Source organism: Megascapheus bottae, chromosome 16 (genome assembly GCF_031878675.1).
Source record: "Megascapheus bottae isolate mThoBot1 chromosome 16, mThoBot2.hap1, whole genome shotgun sequence".
NCBI lineage: Eukaryota > Metazoa > Chordata > Mammalia > Rodentia > Geomyidae > Megascapheus > Megascapheus bottae.
In genome coordinates this window covers 32,374,722-32,392,264 of record NC_143524.1, presented here as the reverse complement: position 1 = coordinate 32,392,264, position 17,543 = coordinate 32,374,722, and the positions used below count along the sequence as shown (strand labels likewise).

At 48.7% G+C, this 17,543-nt stretch overlaps 1 protein-coding gene across 1 annotated transcript in view; it reads left to right on the top strand.

Moving 5' to 3' along the window:
• Otog (otogelin) overlaps nt 1-17,008 on the top strand; it is a 57,429-nt gene extending 40,421 nt beyond the window's left edge. The window contains exons 37-56 of the mRNA XM_090348946.1: nt 124-292; nt 594-739; nt 1,656-1,745; nt 3,142-3,325; nt 5,987-6,213; nt 6,380-6,518; nt 7,900-8,094; nt 8,296-8,508; nt 9,059-9,163; nt 9,319-9,426; nt 9,780-9,881; nt 10,113-10,211; nt 11,017-11,057; nt 11,843-11,918; nt 12,019-12,197; nt 12,884-12,988; nt 13,179-13,298; nt 14,287-14,332; nt 16,533-16,612; nt 16,725-17,008. Of these exons, the coding sequence (XP_090205072.1) occupies nt 124-292; nt 594-739; nt 1,656-1,745; nt 3,142-3,325; nt 5,987-6,213; nt 6,380-6,518; nt 7,900-8,094; nt 8,296-8,508; nt 9,059-9,163; nt 9,319-9,426; nt 9,780-9,881; nt 10,113-10,211; nt 11,017-11,057; nt 11,843-11,918; nt 12,019-12,197; nt 12,884-12,988; nt 13,179-13,298; nt 14,287-14,332; nt 16,533-16,612; nt 16,725-16,925 (2,625 nt within the window). The 3' untranslated portion in view covers nt 16,926-17,008. The remainder of the gene's footprint in view (nt 1-123; nt 293-593; nt 740-1,655; nt 1,746-3,141; nt 3,326-5,986; nt 6,214-6,379; nt 6,519-7,899; nt 8,095-8,295; nt 8,509-9,058; nt 9,164-9,318; nt 9,427-9,779; nt 9,882-10,112; nt 10,212-11,016; nt 11,058-11,842; nt 11,919-12,018; nt 12,198-12,883; nt 12,989-13,178; nt 13,299-14,286; nt 14,333-16,532; nt 16,613-16,724) is intronic.
• Nucleotides 17,009-17,543: the final 535 nt, after the last annotated feature.

The following is a 17,543-nucleotide window of genomic DNA, read 5'->3' as shown; positions in this document are numbered from 1 at the left end:
GTGGAGTGAAGGAATCATTCCCTAGTAATTTTTATCCCCCTAGGACCTGCACTGCTCCAGCAGATGTGGAGGAGCTGCAGGCCCTGATGGTGTCTGTGGTGTTCTTTCTCCTCTGTGCCCTAGCCCATTGCTGAGCAGGACTGCATCCGCCATATTTGCCTAGAAGGCCAACTGATCCGTGTGAACCAATCGCAGCACTGCCCTCAGAGTGCTGCCCGCCCTCATTGTGGGGTCCTAGGCCTTGCTGTGCGGGTGGGTGGAGACCGTTGTTGCCCCATCTGGGAGTGTGCCTGTGAGTTGTGCAGTCAGCTGAAGTCTTTGTGTCCACCTTGTATCTTACCCAGCGTAACAACTACCATAGATCTGTGTGCTATCCTGCCTCCCCTCCCATGGGACTTGTTATCCCAGGGTGACCCTTGACCTGCCATATTTCCTACCCTTTTGATCTCTGACCTCTGTTCGATACCTGATCTAAGAGAGCCTCTAATCTTTAGCACTCTGAATCATCCATGAAAAAGTCCTGATATCTGCCCGTCTTCCTAGGCGGTCTTGGCCTTAGAGTTATTCGCTTATTCCCGTACCTTCATCCCCAGGCCGATGCTCAATCTTTCCTGACTTGAGCTTTGTGACCTTTGATGGAAGCCATGTGGCCCTGTTCAAGGAGGCCATCTACATCCTCAGCCAGAGTGCAGATGAAATGATCACCGTCCACGTCCTCGACTGCAAAAGTGCCAACCTGGTAAGTACACTTGCTTTCCTCTCTGCCAGGAGCTGGGCATTAACCAAGCTATAGAGGGGGAGATTGGGAAGTACCCTGAAGTTTGGAAGAGCCAGGGGTGAGATGTGAAAGTCCACCTGGGAGACAGTTCTTCTGTATCCTAGGAGTCTTCTAGAACGGTCAGAACCTCTCTGCTTCAGGCTAGATGTAGCTGGGAAAGAGTTGTGCAGAGTATAACTTCCCAGTCATTCCTAGGGCCTCTTGCACCATTCCCAGCCCATCACCAGCTTTCTAGGCTCCTGTGGGTGGGCATTGGAAGCCACTCTAATGTGTCCCTTGTAGTCATGTGTGCAGCTACAGGGGATTGCTTGCCAGGATAGCCCTTGAACAGGGTGAGCTTGCCTGCCTACTTCCCTTCCTTCCTTCCTCCCTTCCTCCCTCCCCTCCCCTCGTCTTCCTTTTCCTTCCCTTCCCTCCCCTTCCCTTTCTTCCCTCCTCTTCTCCCCTTCTCCTCCCTCCCCTCCCCTCCCCTTACCTTCTTGCCCTTCCCCTTCCTTGCCCTTTCTTTCTTTCTTTCTTTCTTTCTTTCCTTTCTTTCTCTCTCTCTCTCTCTCTTTCTTTCTTTCTTTCTTTCTTTCTTTCTTTCTTTCTTTCTTTCTTTCTTTCCTTCCTGCCTTCCTGCCTTCCTTCCTTCCTTCCCCTCCCCTCTTCTCCCCTTCCCTTCCCTTCCCTCCCTTCCCTCCCCTTCCCTCTCCTTCCTTCTCCTCCCCTTTCCTTCCCTTTTCCTGTGCCTGCATGTGGTCATGAAATTAGAGATGTTCTATGGGATTCTGTGTACCACTGTCCCAGCCCTTTGAATGTGCTCACCCTTGCACTCTCATTTAGATGGAAACTTGGGGCTGGGCTCTGGTTTGATGAGGCTGGGCTTTTTCTGCAGGGACACTTGAACTGGCCCCCGTTCTGTCTTGTGATACTGAATGTGACTTATCTGGCCTATCAGATTACCATCGATCGCTTCAACAGGAAGGTAAGTATCTGTTGGCCTCCAGGGAAGTGTAGCAGTCATCTAGAAGCATGCTAACCAAGTTATAATTGGGGAGATCCTCTTTTAAAAATGCAAAACTAGGTATATTTTGATTGTAGAATCAGGAAGGGTACCAGGAGTGAAATTGTAATATGAGGTTGGAATGACAAGAAACAGTAGTCTTCAATAATTGCTGCTAAATTGTCTCACATTTGTTACTTTCATGAAAGTATATGAGCATGTGAATTCATTGCTAGGGGATCAGTAATGTCACTGGACTATGTAAGTGAGTTTCCATCTAAGAGAGAGAGGGTAAGTATGGACTTGGGTAAAGCTGGGCAGATGGTGCGTAGAATCCCACAGAATAACTCTGATTCCATCTGACTTCATCCAAGCCTAGAAGTAGGAAGGACACACCCATAGGCGTTGACATTAAAGCCGCCTCAGTCAAGAAGAAGGAATGTTCAGCAAGATCATTCCTCGTGGAGTTCCATCCTAACAGGGCTAGAGGGACAGATTTGTCTTGTTCTCAGGTCCCAAAGTGATCCCCATTCCTGAGCCAAGACCTGAACCTCCTGGCTGGAATCTTCCCTTAATCTCTTCAGATCAAAGCTCTCAGCAATAGGGCTTTGGCAAATGGAAATTTAAGCTTAAGCTTAAAAATCTTTGAGATTCATCCTTTAGCTCTCTACTTTTCTATGAAAAAAAATGAGGTCTAATTGATAGCCATCATTTCATCTTGCTAAATATACAATTCTGTAAGTTTTAATGACCATCACCACTATCATAACACAGGATAGTTTCTTCTCCCCTACTTTGGGTGAATCTCACTGCAGATTCTGGCTCAGGTCACATGACATTCTGAAAATGGCAAAGGTAAGGAAAGATGGTGATTATCAGCAGGCAGGAATGATACCAATCATTTATGCTTTCTCCCTTCTCTCTGGTCAAGTTTATTGTTGCTCACGAAGACTGAAATAAAAAAAATTCTGAGGAGAAATAAATAGATCATAGCTTTTTCCCTGCTGTTTTTATGCTTTCTATTTCATTTATTTCTGCTCATGTCTTTATTACATTAGTCCTGTTTCTTTGGGGTTTAGTTTACGAATCTTTTTCTACTGTAGTAATATGGAAGTCTAGGTCACTGACTGGAGAATTTTGTATACTTTTCTCCAGTATAATAATTTAATGTGATAATTTTTTAAAGTACTGATTTTGCTGTATCATATATTTTGATATGATATGCCTAAAACAAATCCTGGCACAAAGGAGGTGACATATTTGTCAGATGATGGTGGATGCGTGGGTGAACAAAAAGATGCCTGGTTGGCTGGATGGATGGATAGACACAGAGAGAGATGGACAAGCTGTGCTCACTCGGAACTCCCTATCCCTCAAGGTGACTGTGGATTCACAGGCTGTGTGGCCACCTGTAAGCAGGTATGGATTCAGAATTGAGGATACAGGCCACATGTATGTGGTCCGAACGCCCTCAAACATCCAGATCCAGTGGCTCCATAGCTCAGGACTCATGATCCTGGAGGCCAGCAAAGCCAGCAAAGGCCAGGGCCGTGGCCTATGTGGTGAGGTGGGACCCAGCTGGGGGAGGGGAGTGCTTCCTGAGTCCATCTCTGCCATCACACATAGTTCCTTTGGACCAGAAAAAGGGCCCGGATAGGGCACCAGGCCAAGATGGGACCAACAGAGACTCCAGGGCAGAGAGCTACCTGCTGTCTTGTTCCACAGTTGAAGCTGCTAGCAGAGAGATAGTTCAGGACTCTAACCTTAGCCAGCTGTTACTTCAGCCAGGTTTGTCTGTCAGCTTCCTTAAAAGCTTCTTAATGCCAGATAATCTTTCCTGTCTGCATGTGCACGGCCCTTCACAAAGACTTCCCACACTCTGAGCTCACTTTCTCCAGGTCATCTATATAACAGCTTTGAGAGGTGGCCTTCAATATTCCCACTAAACTAATCAAAGGAAGAATCTCAGAGAGGTTAAGTGCTTGCCTAAGAATACATGGCAGAATTGCCAAAACATGCAGCACTAGGGATCTTCAGATCACAGATGATCTCAGAGAGCATGCTCTAAGAGACTTCATGTGTTCGGCTAAGAAAGAGGGGTACAGGGAGAAGAGAAGTCTGAATGTGTCTATTGCTCACCACAGGGTACTCCATGCAGACTGCAATAATCACAGAGATGTGTGATGTAGGAACATTTACACACATATACACACATACTCATACATAGCCTCCATCCTTCATCTGAACCTACTGTGTTTATTCATATCCTCGTGCCTGTTTTCAGAATGCCTTGTACACATTGCACTCACACGAGTTAGCATGCTTGTTCAGTCACTGGGGACAGAATAACAAGAGAATCTGTTGAACTTCCATTCTTACCCATAAACTTGTCCTCCCACACATGTGCATGCTATAGTACCACAGTAGCTTTGCTCTTTTTTATTCTGCTCATCTCTAGCAACAAGCACTGTGGCCAGTAGTCGTATGGAAAGCCAAGTCATCCCTACGATACATTTGTGACAATCCTCACTGACTCAGAAGCTAAGATCTCAAAATTGCCCACTGGAACTGTTATAGACTCAGACGGTTTTGACCTGCGCCATGCTTTAGGTCCACGATGTCAGAGCACTGATACCTTTGAACTAGCACTGGATATCTAGGACATCACACTAGATATGAAGGAGGAAATGCTGAGAGTAGCGAACATCTAAGAGAAAATGAGCACTGGCACTCAGCTAAAATTTTTTGTGTGTGTGTGAAAAACAGACTTGGAAAATTGTGTTACATGGGCCGGGAGTTTGGCCTAATGGTAGAGTGCTTGCCCAGTGTGCACGAAGACCCAGGTTCGATTCCTCAGTATCACATACATAGAAAATGCCAGAAGTGGTGCTGTGGCTCAAGTGGTAGAGCTCTAGCCTTGAGAAAGCCCAAGGACAGTGCTCAGGCCCTGAGTCCAAGCCCGAGGACTGGCAAAATAAAAATTTGTGTTATGCGGATTCAGGGAGGTCATGGCTATGCGCGTGGGAGACATCCTTAAAGGAAGTTACGTTTGAGAAAGTATTTCAGGCAAGAAGAGCAGAACAAGCATGGCCACAGGCGGGGAAGTATGTGTCTGGAGCCTTGAATACAGACCTAGTATGTGGGAGGCAAAGTGGGAAGTACAGACCACATCAGAAGCTACAGCACCTTAGCCACGTCCTCCCCTTCCCTCAATGCCTTAACACTCCAGAAATTCATATATTGGACATGGAAATTCCCACATGATGAATGATAACTCAGGATGAGTTTTTTTCTCCTGTCCTGTAGCTCTGCCATTTTCAGCACAACTTTACAAAGGAAAGACAATTGGGGAGTGGTGCCATTACCTTAACTCTCACTCCATTGGCTGGCACTCAGTCACATAGTCACACACAGCTGCAAAGGAGGCTGGGGAAAAAAGAGGATAACTGATTCTGAAAAAGAAGAAGAAATGTGTCATAATTGGCTCAAAATTTATGATAAAACAAGTTCTTCAGGGGTGATGTGTTTTGATGTATCAGTCTTAGAAATTAAAAAAAAAAGTACAAGAGACTCCTGTTACCTTTTACATACTGAGTATTCAGTTTAGCCTATTTGCTTCTTTCTCTCTCATCCCCCTTTTTCTAGGTATTATGAATGTTATATATAACATATATAATACACATACATTATATATAATATATGAATATGCATTTCTGTACCATTTGAAAGTAAGTTCATGACATGTATCGATCTTTAAATACTTGAGTGTATTTCCTAAGGTCAGAGACACTTCTTACATAGCACATTTCCTAGCTTTGCTGTGCCTCATTTCCTTTATCTATAAAGCATGTGGCTATGGGGGTTAATAATAATACTATCTCTAAAAAGTTATTGTAGCTAGGTGCTGGTGGCTCAGACCTGTAATCCTAGATACTCAGGAAGCTTAGAACTGAGGATTATGGTTCAAAGCCAGCCAGGGCAGGAAAGTCTGTGAGACTCTTATCTCAAATGCACCACCTAAAAACTGGTAGTGGATCTATGGCTCAAAATGGCAGAGTGCTAGCCTTGAACAGTAAAGCTCAGGGACAGTGCCCAAGCCCTGAATTCAAGCCCTAACAATAATAGTAAATGCTACTGTTAGGAGTATTCAAAGTGATGACAGAGGTCCTGGGAGGGTGTTGGTTTTGTGGCTGTTGGAGTAATTCTAATTCCGCCTCTTGCAGGTATCTGTGATGGAGATGCGGCCAATGACCTCACCTTAAAGGACGGCTCTGTGGTGGGTGGGGCTGAGGCCCAGGACCCTGCTCCCTTTTTGGACAGCTGGCAAGTGCCCAGTTCCTTGACTTCAGAGAGCCAGACCCGCTTCCGCCCAAACAGCTGTGCCACGGCTGACTGCTCTCCCTGCCTCCGAATGGTGTCCAACCACACCTTCAGTGCCTGCCACCGCTTTGTATGTGCCAGTTGAGTTTAGAGTGGGGCGACTTCCTGGAAGAGGGGGTGTGGGCAGTAGAGGCTCACTCGTAGAGGCTCATTGTTTACCGGGCAGGGCTAGGAGGAGTGAGGCTCTGAGATGGGGGACACTAGAGTAAGGAGCACTGATTGATGCCTCTGTTCAGGTCCCCCCAGAGTCCTTCTGTGAGCTGTGGATCCGGGACACCAAGTACGTGCAGCAGCCCTGCGTGGCACTGACTGTGTATGTGGCTATGTGCCACAAGTTCCATGTGTGCATCGAGTGGCGGCGTTCTGACTATTGCCGTGAGTAGGGGTCAGAGGCATCTTTTCCGCTGAGATTGTTTCCATCCCCTGTTAGAGTGGGGAAGGGCCGGAGAGCAAAGAGTAAGTCTTCGCTTATCATTCCTTCACTCACTGACATATTCATGAGCTTCTAAACATTTGTTATGTGTATTTAATTTTTATATTACATATGAAATATGTAACGCTCTGCCACTTGAGCCATAGCACCACTTCTGGCGTTTTCTTTTTTTTCATATATTTTTATTGTAATTAATAGAAGGGTTACATTATATTCACCACATAGAAGGTGCATTACTTCACAAACATTGATACCTTTTCTCATATCTTGGTCCCCATTTCCCTCCCCACCACTTCTGGCTTTTTCTGTGTATGTGGTACTGAGGAATCAAACCCAGGGCTTTGTGCATGCTAGATGAATACTATTAGACCTTGCTCCTGGCCCCCACTTTTAAATGCAATTACAGTCAGCTGCAGGTGGCTCACACCTATAATTTTAGCTAAGCTGAGATCTGAGAATTGTAGTTCAAAGCCAGCACTGGCAGGAAAATCTGTGAGACTTTTTATCTCGGAATAACCATGAAAAGCCAGCAGTGGAGCTATGGCTTAAGCGGTAGAGCACTAGCCTTGAGCACTAAAGCTAAGGGACGGCACCCAGACCCAGAATTCAAGCCACAGGAACGGAAGAAGAAGAAAAAAGAGTAGAATGGAAAATAGAAGTGTGTGCTGTATGTATAGGAAGATAAGTATTTTTTCATGAAGGACATGTTTTGCTTCAAAATGTCAGCAGTTTTCAATCCCAGCCATTTTCAGTCTTTTAGGGAACTTCAAAAAGTATTAATGCTTGGACCCCATACTCACAGGTTCAATTGGTCCTGGAGGGGACCCAGAAATGGCAAGTTCCCAAGGGAATCTTTTGTACTCAAGCTTGAAAGTTACTGTTCTATATATGTATTGAATACAAGGTAAATTATACTTTTTAGAGTCAAGAAAAAGGTTGGAAAATACTGATCTGGAGTCAGAAGTTAGCAATTTTTTTCTATAACTTTATTTCTATAAAATTGTGAAGATTCAAGTCTGTCTGAGCTGCACAGTCTCTTTCTCAAGGATTCGGTTCTACCCTGGTGGTCCAGAAAGAGCTATAAACAGCATACAAAAGAACACACATGATTGTTCTAATAAAACTTTATTTGCAAAACACAATAAACTGGATGTGGGCTGTGGGCTTTACATTGCTGACTTGATCTTGCAGAGAGAAGCCCAACACTAAGCAGCCTGATTTATGCACTGAGCCCCATCTTTAGCCTTTCCTGCTCCTTTGGCCTTGATTAGGGATCCCTGCCTGGGGTCTGAATTCCAGCTGATGCCTGCTGTGTCCTTGCAGCCTTCCTGTGCTCCAGTAACTCTACCTACAAGGCATGTGTGGCAGCCTGTGAACCCGCTGAGACGTGCCAGGATGGGCTTCTGGGTCCACTGGACACTGAGCAGTGCCAGGTGCTAGGAGAGGGGTGTGTGTGCTCTGAGGGCACCATCCTGCATCGGCGCCACTCTGCACTCTGCATCCCCGAGGACAAGTGTGGTAGGTCCCCCCTGCCCCAGGTAGGTTTCTTCAAGCTGCCTTCATCTTATAGTCTCCTCTGCCTGCTGCTGCCCATGCTGGGGCCACTCTGTTTCCTTCCAGCTCTGTTCTGGGGTGAACAGTGTCCCAGGGAGGGTCTAGCCAGGGCAGTCTGGGGCTGCCTCACTTAGTCCCTTGTGCCCTGACATGCCCCCCTTGCAGCCTGCACTGACAGCACGGGGGTGCCCAGGGCCCTGGGGGAGACCTGGAGCAGCTCCCTTAGTGGGTGCTGCCAGCACCAGTGCCAAGCCCCAGACACCATCGTTCCTGTGGATCTGGACTGCCCGGGTCCCCGGCTTGAAAGCTGCCCACGTTTTGGGGAGGTCATCTTGCTCCTGCCCACGGAGGACCCCTGCTGCCTGAGGTCTGTTTGTGGTGAGTCCCACCCTTGACTTCCTTGGCCCTCAACTGTTAGTCAAGTGACTCTAGCCTGCCAGCAACCTTCATGCCTGGAAAAATTAAAGCATCTTGTGGGATGTGAACTGGGTAAGTGGAGAACTAGATCTGAGGATGTGGGGGGGTGGGGTGCACAGAGCCAAAGGTGAATCCATGTCTGGTGGTGCTCAAAGGCATAGGCTCTGGGATCAGGAGATCTAGACCTCTTGTACCACCTTGTAGGTTCAGCAAAATATTTAACATGAGCAGTGCCTAAGCTTGGCTGCCTGGAACATGAGTCTGTTAGTAGTATCTAGTCTTGGTGTGGCTAAGTCAACACGGATTTGAACAGCAGCTAGCACATGGCACATCTTGAACATCTATTGCTCTTTGATCCCAGACCTTGTGTGACCCTCAGAGGCCCCATCCAAGAGTATAGGTTCAGGAGGTGCAGAGTATAAGGAAGGAGGTAAACATGGGTAGAGCAGCGCTGGGACATGGAAGGGGCATCCTAGCCCCTAGGTAACAGGCCCTGTGCTCCCCTGGCCAGTGTGTAACCAGACTCTGTGTGAAGGGCTTGCCCCCACCTGCCGCCCAGGACACCGCCTCCTCACCCACTTTCAGGAGCACTCCTGCTGCCCCAGCTACAGCTGTGGTAAGAGGGCAGGGAAGGGGAGAGTGGGGTGGCTAACGGGGCTGGGCCTGCAAATTTAGGGACTGGGTCCTGGTTGGAGATGGAGCAGAACCAGGGCAGGATCCAGGGGTGGCCATCAGGTTTTCTCAGCACCTACACTCTGTCCTTGCCCTTAGAATGTGACCCCGATCTGTGCGAGGCAGAGCTGATTCCCAGTTGCCGTGAGGACCAGATCTTGATTGCAGGCCGCCTGGGGAACTCGTGCTGCACTTCCTACTTCTGTGGTGGGTACTGATGATCTCATTCACCCCTTCCAATCCTGGGTGAGCTGCTGGAGGACAGGCTCAGGGAAGGGGGTCTTCAGTGTAAAGGAAATGGACTCCGCTTCACTCCTAGGTCTCTGTGCACATGGAAATGGCCCTTATTCAGTGTCAGATGTTGAGTGAGCATAGGGAATGTCTAGGTTCTGACTCCGAAGTGGGTCACAGAAGACGTCAAGATGCTTCTCTGAGCTTGGCTCCTGCCACATCTGAGTAGTTGGCAGGCGCATCCTTACCCCAGAAGGCTGCTCTGTACTCCAGGAGGTATGATCCCCCAGAAGGGGCATCTTTGATTGCATGACTGGTCTTCTCCTCAGCCTGTGGCGACTGTCGGGATCCCATCCCTGAGTGTCAGGAAGGGGAGGCACTCACGGTGCGCAGGAACACCACTGAGCTCTGCTGCCCTCTGTACCAGTGTGGTGAGTCTGGGCTGGGCATACGGATGGCAGGGGCTCTGGCCCAGACAGCACCAGAGTCTCCGGAAGTAGCCCTTTAACAGCCCCGTTGCTCAGATTCCCCCAGGACTTCAGCCCTAGATGTGATTTTGAGACACTTTACAGTGAGCTGAGAGGCACATGATGGTGCTTCCTGGGGATTCATACTCCAAGCTGCCCATGACTAATACATTTCCTATCCCTACATCCCCCCAGTGTGTGAGAGCTTTCGTTGCCCCCAAGTGCAGTGTGGCATGGGCACTTCCCTGGTAGAGGTATGGAGCCCGGACCGCTGCTGTCCCTATAAGTCCTGTGGTAAGTTCCACATCAGAGGCATCGCCACAAGGTGGAGATCCAGGGCCCCTATGGAGGTGCAAGTTGGGGAGAGGGGCCTAGCACTGTTAACTGCGCTGAGTCTCCACCTCCCAGGTCTCTAAGAAGGACCTTGTTCTCCTACATCTAAGCATTCTGTAGCTTCCTCTCTAAGATAAAAGCTGAAAAAAAAGTTATCTATTCCAAACCAGTTATCCATTTTTAAGTGTTTATACAACCATCTGATGGTACATATTAAAACTCAACTCAAGCTGGGGTGTAAACTCAGGTACTCAGATACTCTCCATCCTGAGAGCTAGAGCTGGTGCATCCCTTAATTTTTTGAGTGATGCCCAGCAGCCCATTTTGCACAGCTCAGACCTGCAGAGTCACTGGAACATACACTCAAAAAACTCAGATGGTCAGAAGTTCTGCTCTTGTGGTGTTTATTCTCTGAGAAGCCACATGTCTAGGGAGAGGGATGAATCACAGGTAACAAAAGGACATCTGTGAGTGGTCTGTCTGCCTGATTATTATTATTTGCTGCATTCTCAACAACAACGACAAAAAACCCCTGCAATGAAGGACCCATCACTGCCCACGGCCCAACTAGAAGAGCAGTGGCTCCTATGAGGAGTTGGGGAAAGGTTGAAATTTTGCCTCTCTACCCCTACTGCTCTGGGCTGAGCTGGAACTGGATCTGGCCTCAAGAGGGGTTTTCCCAGCAGTGAGCTATCTGAAAGCCCCAAGGGGACGTGTTCTTGAACAATCCTGCTGAGATGGGGCCTGGCCTCTCCTGTTTTTGCAGAGTGCGACTGCGATACAATTCCTGTGCCTCGGTGCCATCTGGTATGGAGACCCTGTCCCTGTCCACTGGTTCTGATCTGCTTCCCCTTCCTTTTCCTCATAGCACCTCTCTGGAGACACATTCTTGTGAAATAAGCCCTAGATCGCAAGTTAGCATTCTTGAGCTCTGCCAATGGGCTTCTGGGTGCTGTGCCCTCTTTTGTGAAATGGGCACAGTGAGGCCTGCCTCCGAATTGGGGTGAAGAGTAAACAGAGATGATTCTGATAGTTGTGGAGTTGGTGAGGATGGCGGTGATGCAAACAAGGAAGCTATGGTTAAGGTCAGAAAGCTGGTAAACTAGAGCTGAGACTGGAGTCAGGAATTCAGATCCCAGAGTCCATGCCATTAATCAGACAATGCACTGCCAGAGGGGCAAGTGAGAATACTTTAAGAAATGTAAAGCAACGTTCAGATAATTTTTATATTATCTGTACCTTCGCCTCATCCTGGCATACATTACCTCTCATTTTTTTCCCCCTATCCCACCCTCTTCTCCATGATGGTGAAGAAAGATAAGCAGTAGGTGTGGGCCAAACTGAGCTCTGAGACAGTAGTTGTACAGAATCCCTCAATGAGAGAAGGAGGACATTGGGGACTCTCCATAGAAAAGAGACATGGGAGTGGGAACAATGATGGAGTTTCTTCAATGCCAAGGCTCCCCAGGCCTGCATGGCCCTCCTGTCCACTGTAGGAGGCAATTGACAGAGAGGAGCCCTGGTGGCAAGACTGCTCTTGAGGGTCGGGTGAGGCTCTCACTCTAAGTGCTGATCGCTTCTGCCCCACCCAGTGGGAGAAGTCCCAGCTGGACGAGGAGTTCATGCACAGCGTGGAGAATGTGTGTGGCTGTGCCAAGTATGAGTGTGGTGAGTGGGGAAGGGGAGTCCCTGGGTGGACAAGTCTTGGGTGGGCCATCTTGGGTGGCTGAGTTCTCAAGAATTGTCCTAATCTTGTTTCCCCAACCAGTAAAAGCCCCTGTATGTCTAAGCCGCGAGCTGGGGGTGATGCAGCCTGGCCAGACGGTGGTAGAGCTTTCGGCGGATGGCGTGTGCCATACCTCTCGCTGCACAGATGTGCTGGACCCCCTCACCAGCTTCTACCAGATCAACACAACTTCTGTGCTGTGTGACATCCACTGTGAGGCGGTATGGGCAGGACAGTGTCAGGCTCATGGTGGGTCAGGAGGGCTGTCCTGGTAGATACTAGGTATTGCAGAAGTCAGGCTTGGCTCTCCCACCAAGTCTAGACAGTGGCCATCAAACTGGCTTTCAGACTGGCTTACAAAGGTTAGGAAAAGCCAGAAGGAAACATCAATAGCAAAGAGACAGAATTAAGGCCTGGCAAAAGTGGTTATTTAACAGGCAGAATGTGCATCTATTAAATGCCTACTGAATGCCTGATACATTCCCTAGGCTTCTGGATTGTTGTGCCTTTTGTGAGTTCTTCTAGCACCCAGAATAGTGACTGGCTTCTAGTGAGGCTCCAAATAAAGATTGCTTGGATAAAAGGCGTTTTTCAGATGATTGAGGTAGGTTTAGAGTCATTTGTCAAGCGTCCTGCAGGAATTGAGATTCAAGTTGAAGTTCACCTAGAACCAAAATTGGTACCTTGATTATCAGAATACTGCCTTGGCTGGAAGGGTAGAGATGCCGTCTCCCAGGAAGGTGATCGTGGGGCTTAGGGTAGGACTAGGTCGTTCTGCCTGCCTGTCAGATAGAAAGAGCCTGGGCACCCTCAGGGGTCTTGCACTCCCTCAGAGGTAAGCAGATCATGGAGAGTGGAGGGCAGAGATTGGACTGCGCTGAGCCTCCTGTCCTGTCCTGGCCTATAGAACCAGGAGTATGAGCACCCACGGGACCTGGCAGCCTGCTGTGGCTCCTGTAGGAATGTATCCTGCCTCTTTACCTTCCCCAACGGCACCACCTCCCTGTTCTTGGTAAGCTGACCCCAAGCACACATGGGAAGTTAACCTAGAAGGGTTCATTATAAGCAGAACCTCTCTGGCTTTCAGGCCAGGGCTTGATACAGATGGGGTGTTGGGGGCAGTGCCAGGTCCTAGATTATACCTGTCCTCAGAGTCCTCTGTGTGGTCACATGCTTCCATCACCCATCTCTGCATTCTCCAGCCAGGGACATCCTGGATTGCTGACTGTGCCCGCCACCACTGTGGCAGCACTCCCCTGGGTGCTGTGCTTGTCCGCTCGCCCATCAGCTGCCCACCACTCAATGAGACAGAGTGTGCCAAGGTCAGTGTTTCCTCTCCTACTTTCTCACTAGTGGTGGTGGGGATAGGGCAGGAGTCCTGTGCTTAGGAGTATAGGACAATAGGGTTCCTGGAACCTGTGCCTGCATTGCCCATCCAGAGATCCACATCTTTCCAAGCATTTTTTTTCTCAAGCCACTTAAGCATCACCACACATCACGTGAGCTTCACTGATGCATGCAAACATACAGTCACATGTCCTAGCACCATCACAGGCAGTTGGCTGTGCACACCTCACACACCCCACAAAGATGTTAATATACACCTCCACACCTCAAGGCCCTCAGCTGTCCACATGGATTATACTTCAAAGAAGAGGATTCTTGAAGGCCATGAGGTTATTGTTGAGTTAATAAAGTTCCAAAGGTTAATATTGCATATTTTAAGATCTCTGACTCTTTCCTAGAAAACAAACACACACTCATACCTGATTATATAGGCTCATATACATACTTAGGCCTGCAAGATCACACATATATGCATACATGATCATATATACACTCAGAAAACCACACACACACACACACACACACATCCCGAGACTCACATCCCCATCCACACATTCACAAACACTTCTTTACAAAGAACTACCCCATCCATTGTTTTATCCTTCTCTCATCCAGGGCTGAATTGATCCTAGAACACTAAGACAAGTAAGACTAGCCCTCTCCCTTTTTGCAGGGAAGCATAAGGGTGGGATAGCTCCTGATTTTCCTTTTTGCCAAGGACAGAGGCAGTAGAAGAGTATGTGGAAAGAAGGGAGCCCTGCACCCTCTTTACCCATGCCCCATGCTCATGCAGCCTCAGTGCTCTTCAGGTTGACCCCCCTTCTTCTCCCATGAGAGCTCCTGCCCTGGGGTACCATGGGGAAAACAGAGTGAAGACTTGCAGACTTGTTTGCCTATTGCTGGGAAGTTGGCTCCTAGTCTGGATCAGAGGTTGCCAACTACTTCTCCCTTGCCTCCCTCTAGGTCGGGGGCTCTGTTGTACCTTCCTTGGAAGGATGCTGCAAGACATGTAAGTGAGCATGGTGGAAGCTCAGCGGGCAGGGGTGCTAGAGGCAGAATATCATGTCAGGGGTAAGAGGACCAGGCCTCGGCCCCAGCACCTGTGATGGCAGTTCTTCAGATGAACAGATGAAGGATAATTCTCAACATGAGGCTCACAGCATTGGCATACACATGAAAGGGCACACACATGCCCTCACTGCTATCCCAATACCATACCTCTGCTTCTCCTTGGAGAAAAAATAGACATTATAGTCCGGAAGTCAGTAGCTCATAAGTAACTCTGCCTCTTACTGTCACTGACAAAGACTCCAGTGTGGGTGTCCCACACTTCAGTTCTCATTCATGGTTAGGAATCTGGGCTTAGAGCTATTTCTTAAATCAGATACGTGCTTCCAGAATTCCTACTGTACATCTGTCCAAGCACCCAAACACCCAGACCCTGTAGCTTCAAACCACATATGAATAGACAGACAATAGATCTTATGACCTTTGCCCCTGTGACTCTGCCACCCCTACCCACTCAGGACATATTCCCAGAGGGATGTATAATATGAGCCCCTCTTAAGCCCACAGCATTGACTATAAGAAAGCAGGCTTAGGACATCATTAGCTAATTAATTTCCAATCTACAGCCTCATGCTCCCTGAATGTCTTGTGTGACCTGAGATCCATGTCCCTTTCTCCAGGTTCTCTGGGGACCTTGTTTCCTGTGATCCCCATTAGGTCCACCTCTCCTCCATGGGAGAGGTGCCATCCAGGTACTTCACTCAGAAGCCCACAGGACCAGAGGCAGGCAACTGCATTGCTATTTTCAACCACTCTGCTCGGTGGCCTGAGCGCACAGGGCGAGGGAGGGGGAGGCCTTTGCACCCTGACTCTGGCAAAGACCATTTGACCCACGGTGCATGCTGGGTAGTAAGCTATATCCTCTGGGCTTGCATGAAAATGCTTTAGCAGCTCCCCCTGACCTAGTGCACACCAATGCCCAATACCACCATTGCTTTGCTGGTGCTGGTCACTCAGCCAGTCTCTGTTCAGGGCCCACAATGCTATGGCTGGGGCAGCCATTGGTTCTCTTACTTGGGGACCAAGAGAATGAATCCCATCCCATTTCTGATGGGTTCCCTGGGACACAACCACGAGCATGGCACTGATCTAGGAACTATAAGCGTGGCATACTCAAGGTCTCATGGAGCTGACATTTTAGTGGGAGACAGAAATCAAGGGAACTATATCATAAGACAAAGCCTTTGAGCTTTGTGAGGCCTGAAGCATCCACAGTGGGAAAGGGGAGTTTCATTCACAGAAGAAGCATGTAATCAGAACTCTGTATTGAAGTCTCAACATGAGTATTAATTTAGAATGAGAGAAAGGAAACTCAGTGAAGTATGGATGGGACTCTATAAAAGAAGGCCCTAAAGCTTACACTTCAACAGTGCAGTGACAAATGGGCTTCACCTAGGACAATGATTGCATGTGCCCTGGAGAGCCATAAGACTGGGGAAGGTCAGGGAAAGAAGATGCATGGAGAGAAGGAGTCAAAACTTTAAAGAGGGGCATTGAGAAAGGCCTTGATAAGGGGACATTGGAGCGCACCACTAAAGGAGGAGTGATGACAAGATGTGTCCATGATTTCCTGTGAGACATGTGATATGGGAAGGAGAAACTCTACAACCAGCACATTCCATCCCTAAAACAGTTCTGGGAGGTAGACGAGTTCCTTCCCTCCTTTGATGGACGAAGAAATGTGTCCATCCTGCTAAGTGCTGCTAGGGACCCAGCTTTCTATGCACTTTGGAAATTGCAGGATTTCACTGCTCTAGGGCCTCTCAGAGTAAGAAAATGGAAGCTCAGAGAAAGATGAAGACGTGCCCAGGTTGCCAAAGAAATGAAAGATAGATTGTGGGGCTGGGTGGGAAGGCAGTCTGCCTCTCACCCTAAATACTCCTCTTCCTTAGCAGAGTCCCCCAAAGGGTCTCCCGGATACCTCTCTCTGTCTCACTTGCTAAGGCTGTGGACTAGGCTTTTCTCAACTCCACCTCCTTCCAGGTGTTGAGTGAAAGGCTCCCCACTGCATGGAGACAGGTATTCATCCAGGAGCACTAACCTGGAAGAGAAGCTCTCCAGCATGGCACTAACTGCCCAGGCTGGCCCACCTAGAAAGGCCATCTGGACTACAATGACCCCATCTACTCTGTTCCCACCAGGTAAAGAAGATGGACGCTCCTGCAAGAAGGTGACTATTCGCATGACCATCCGCAAGAACGAATGCCGGAGCAACACTCCTGTGTGTGATGCCCGCAGGGTGGATGGGTGGGCAAGGGTGGAGAGGGAGAGGGCTTAGGGAGGGGGGTGGACAGGTGCTCTTCAGGCTGCCTCACTGGCTTGCCTGTGTGCAGGTGAACCTGGTATCCTGTGATGGAAGATGCCCGTCTGCCAGCATCTACAACCACAACATCAACACCTATGCTCGCTTCTGCAAGTGCTGCCGTGAGGTGGGGCTGCAGCGGCGCTCTGTGCAACTCTTCTGTGCCACCAATGCCACTTGGGTGCCCTACACAGTGCAGGAGCCCACTGACTGTGCCTGCCAGTGGTCCTGAGGCCTGTGTGCCAGGACCTGCTGGGCACACGGCTCATCCCCAGGAATGGCACATTCCGTTCCTCGCTGGCCCAGGGAGAGTAACAGGGTGGTTAAGGGTGGTGGATGTGGAACATGGCTCCACTCACCCATCCCAGTTCATCCTCTATGTCCTCTTCCTCCACACATGGGAAATGCCACAAGCTCAGCACTCCAGCAATTCTACTCTGTCCCTGGCTTGTGGTCAGGTAGGGGCTGAAGATCCAGCCTCTGTACTTCTGTGATTCTGGGTGGTTCTTTGGTGGTGGGAACTTTCCTAAGAAGCTGGAAGCGAAGTGGCCCCCAGCCTAAACACAGGATTAGAATAGCCTGATTAGGTGACCTGGTTCTTTTTTTTTGGGGGGGGAGGGCTATTTTCATTTTTAACCAGAGGAGAAACATAGACACCAAAAAGAAAGAGACCTTTAATTGAAAATTTTGGGCCTATATCAAAAGGACTCCCTTAAAATACAGAAAGTGGCCCAAGTTCTCTCTTGGAGATGGGGGACGTCAAGCAGAGAGATGGAGGAGGGAGGGAGCTCAGCGACTCTCAAGGCCCCAGAAAACAGATGTTCTGATGGTCTGGTATTTAGAAGAATAG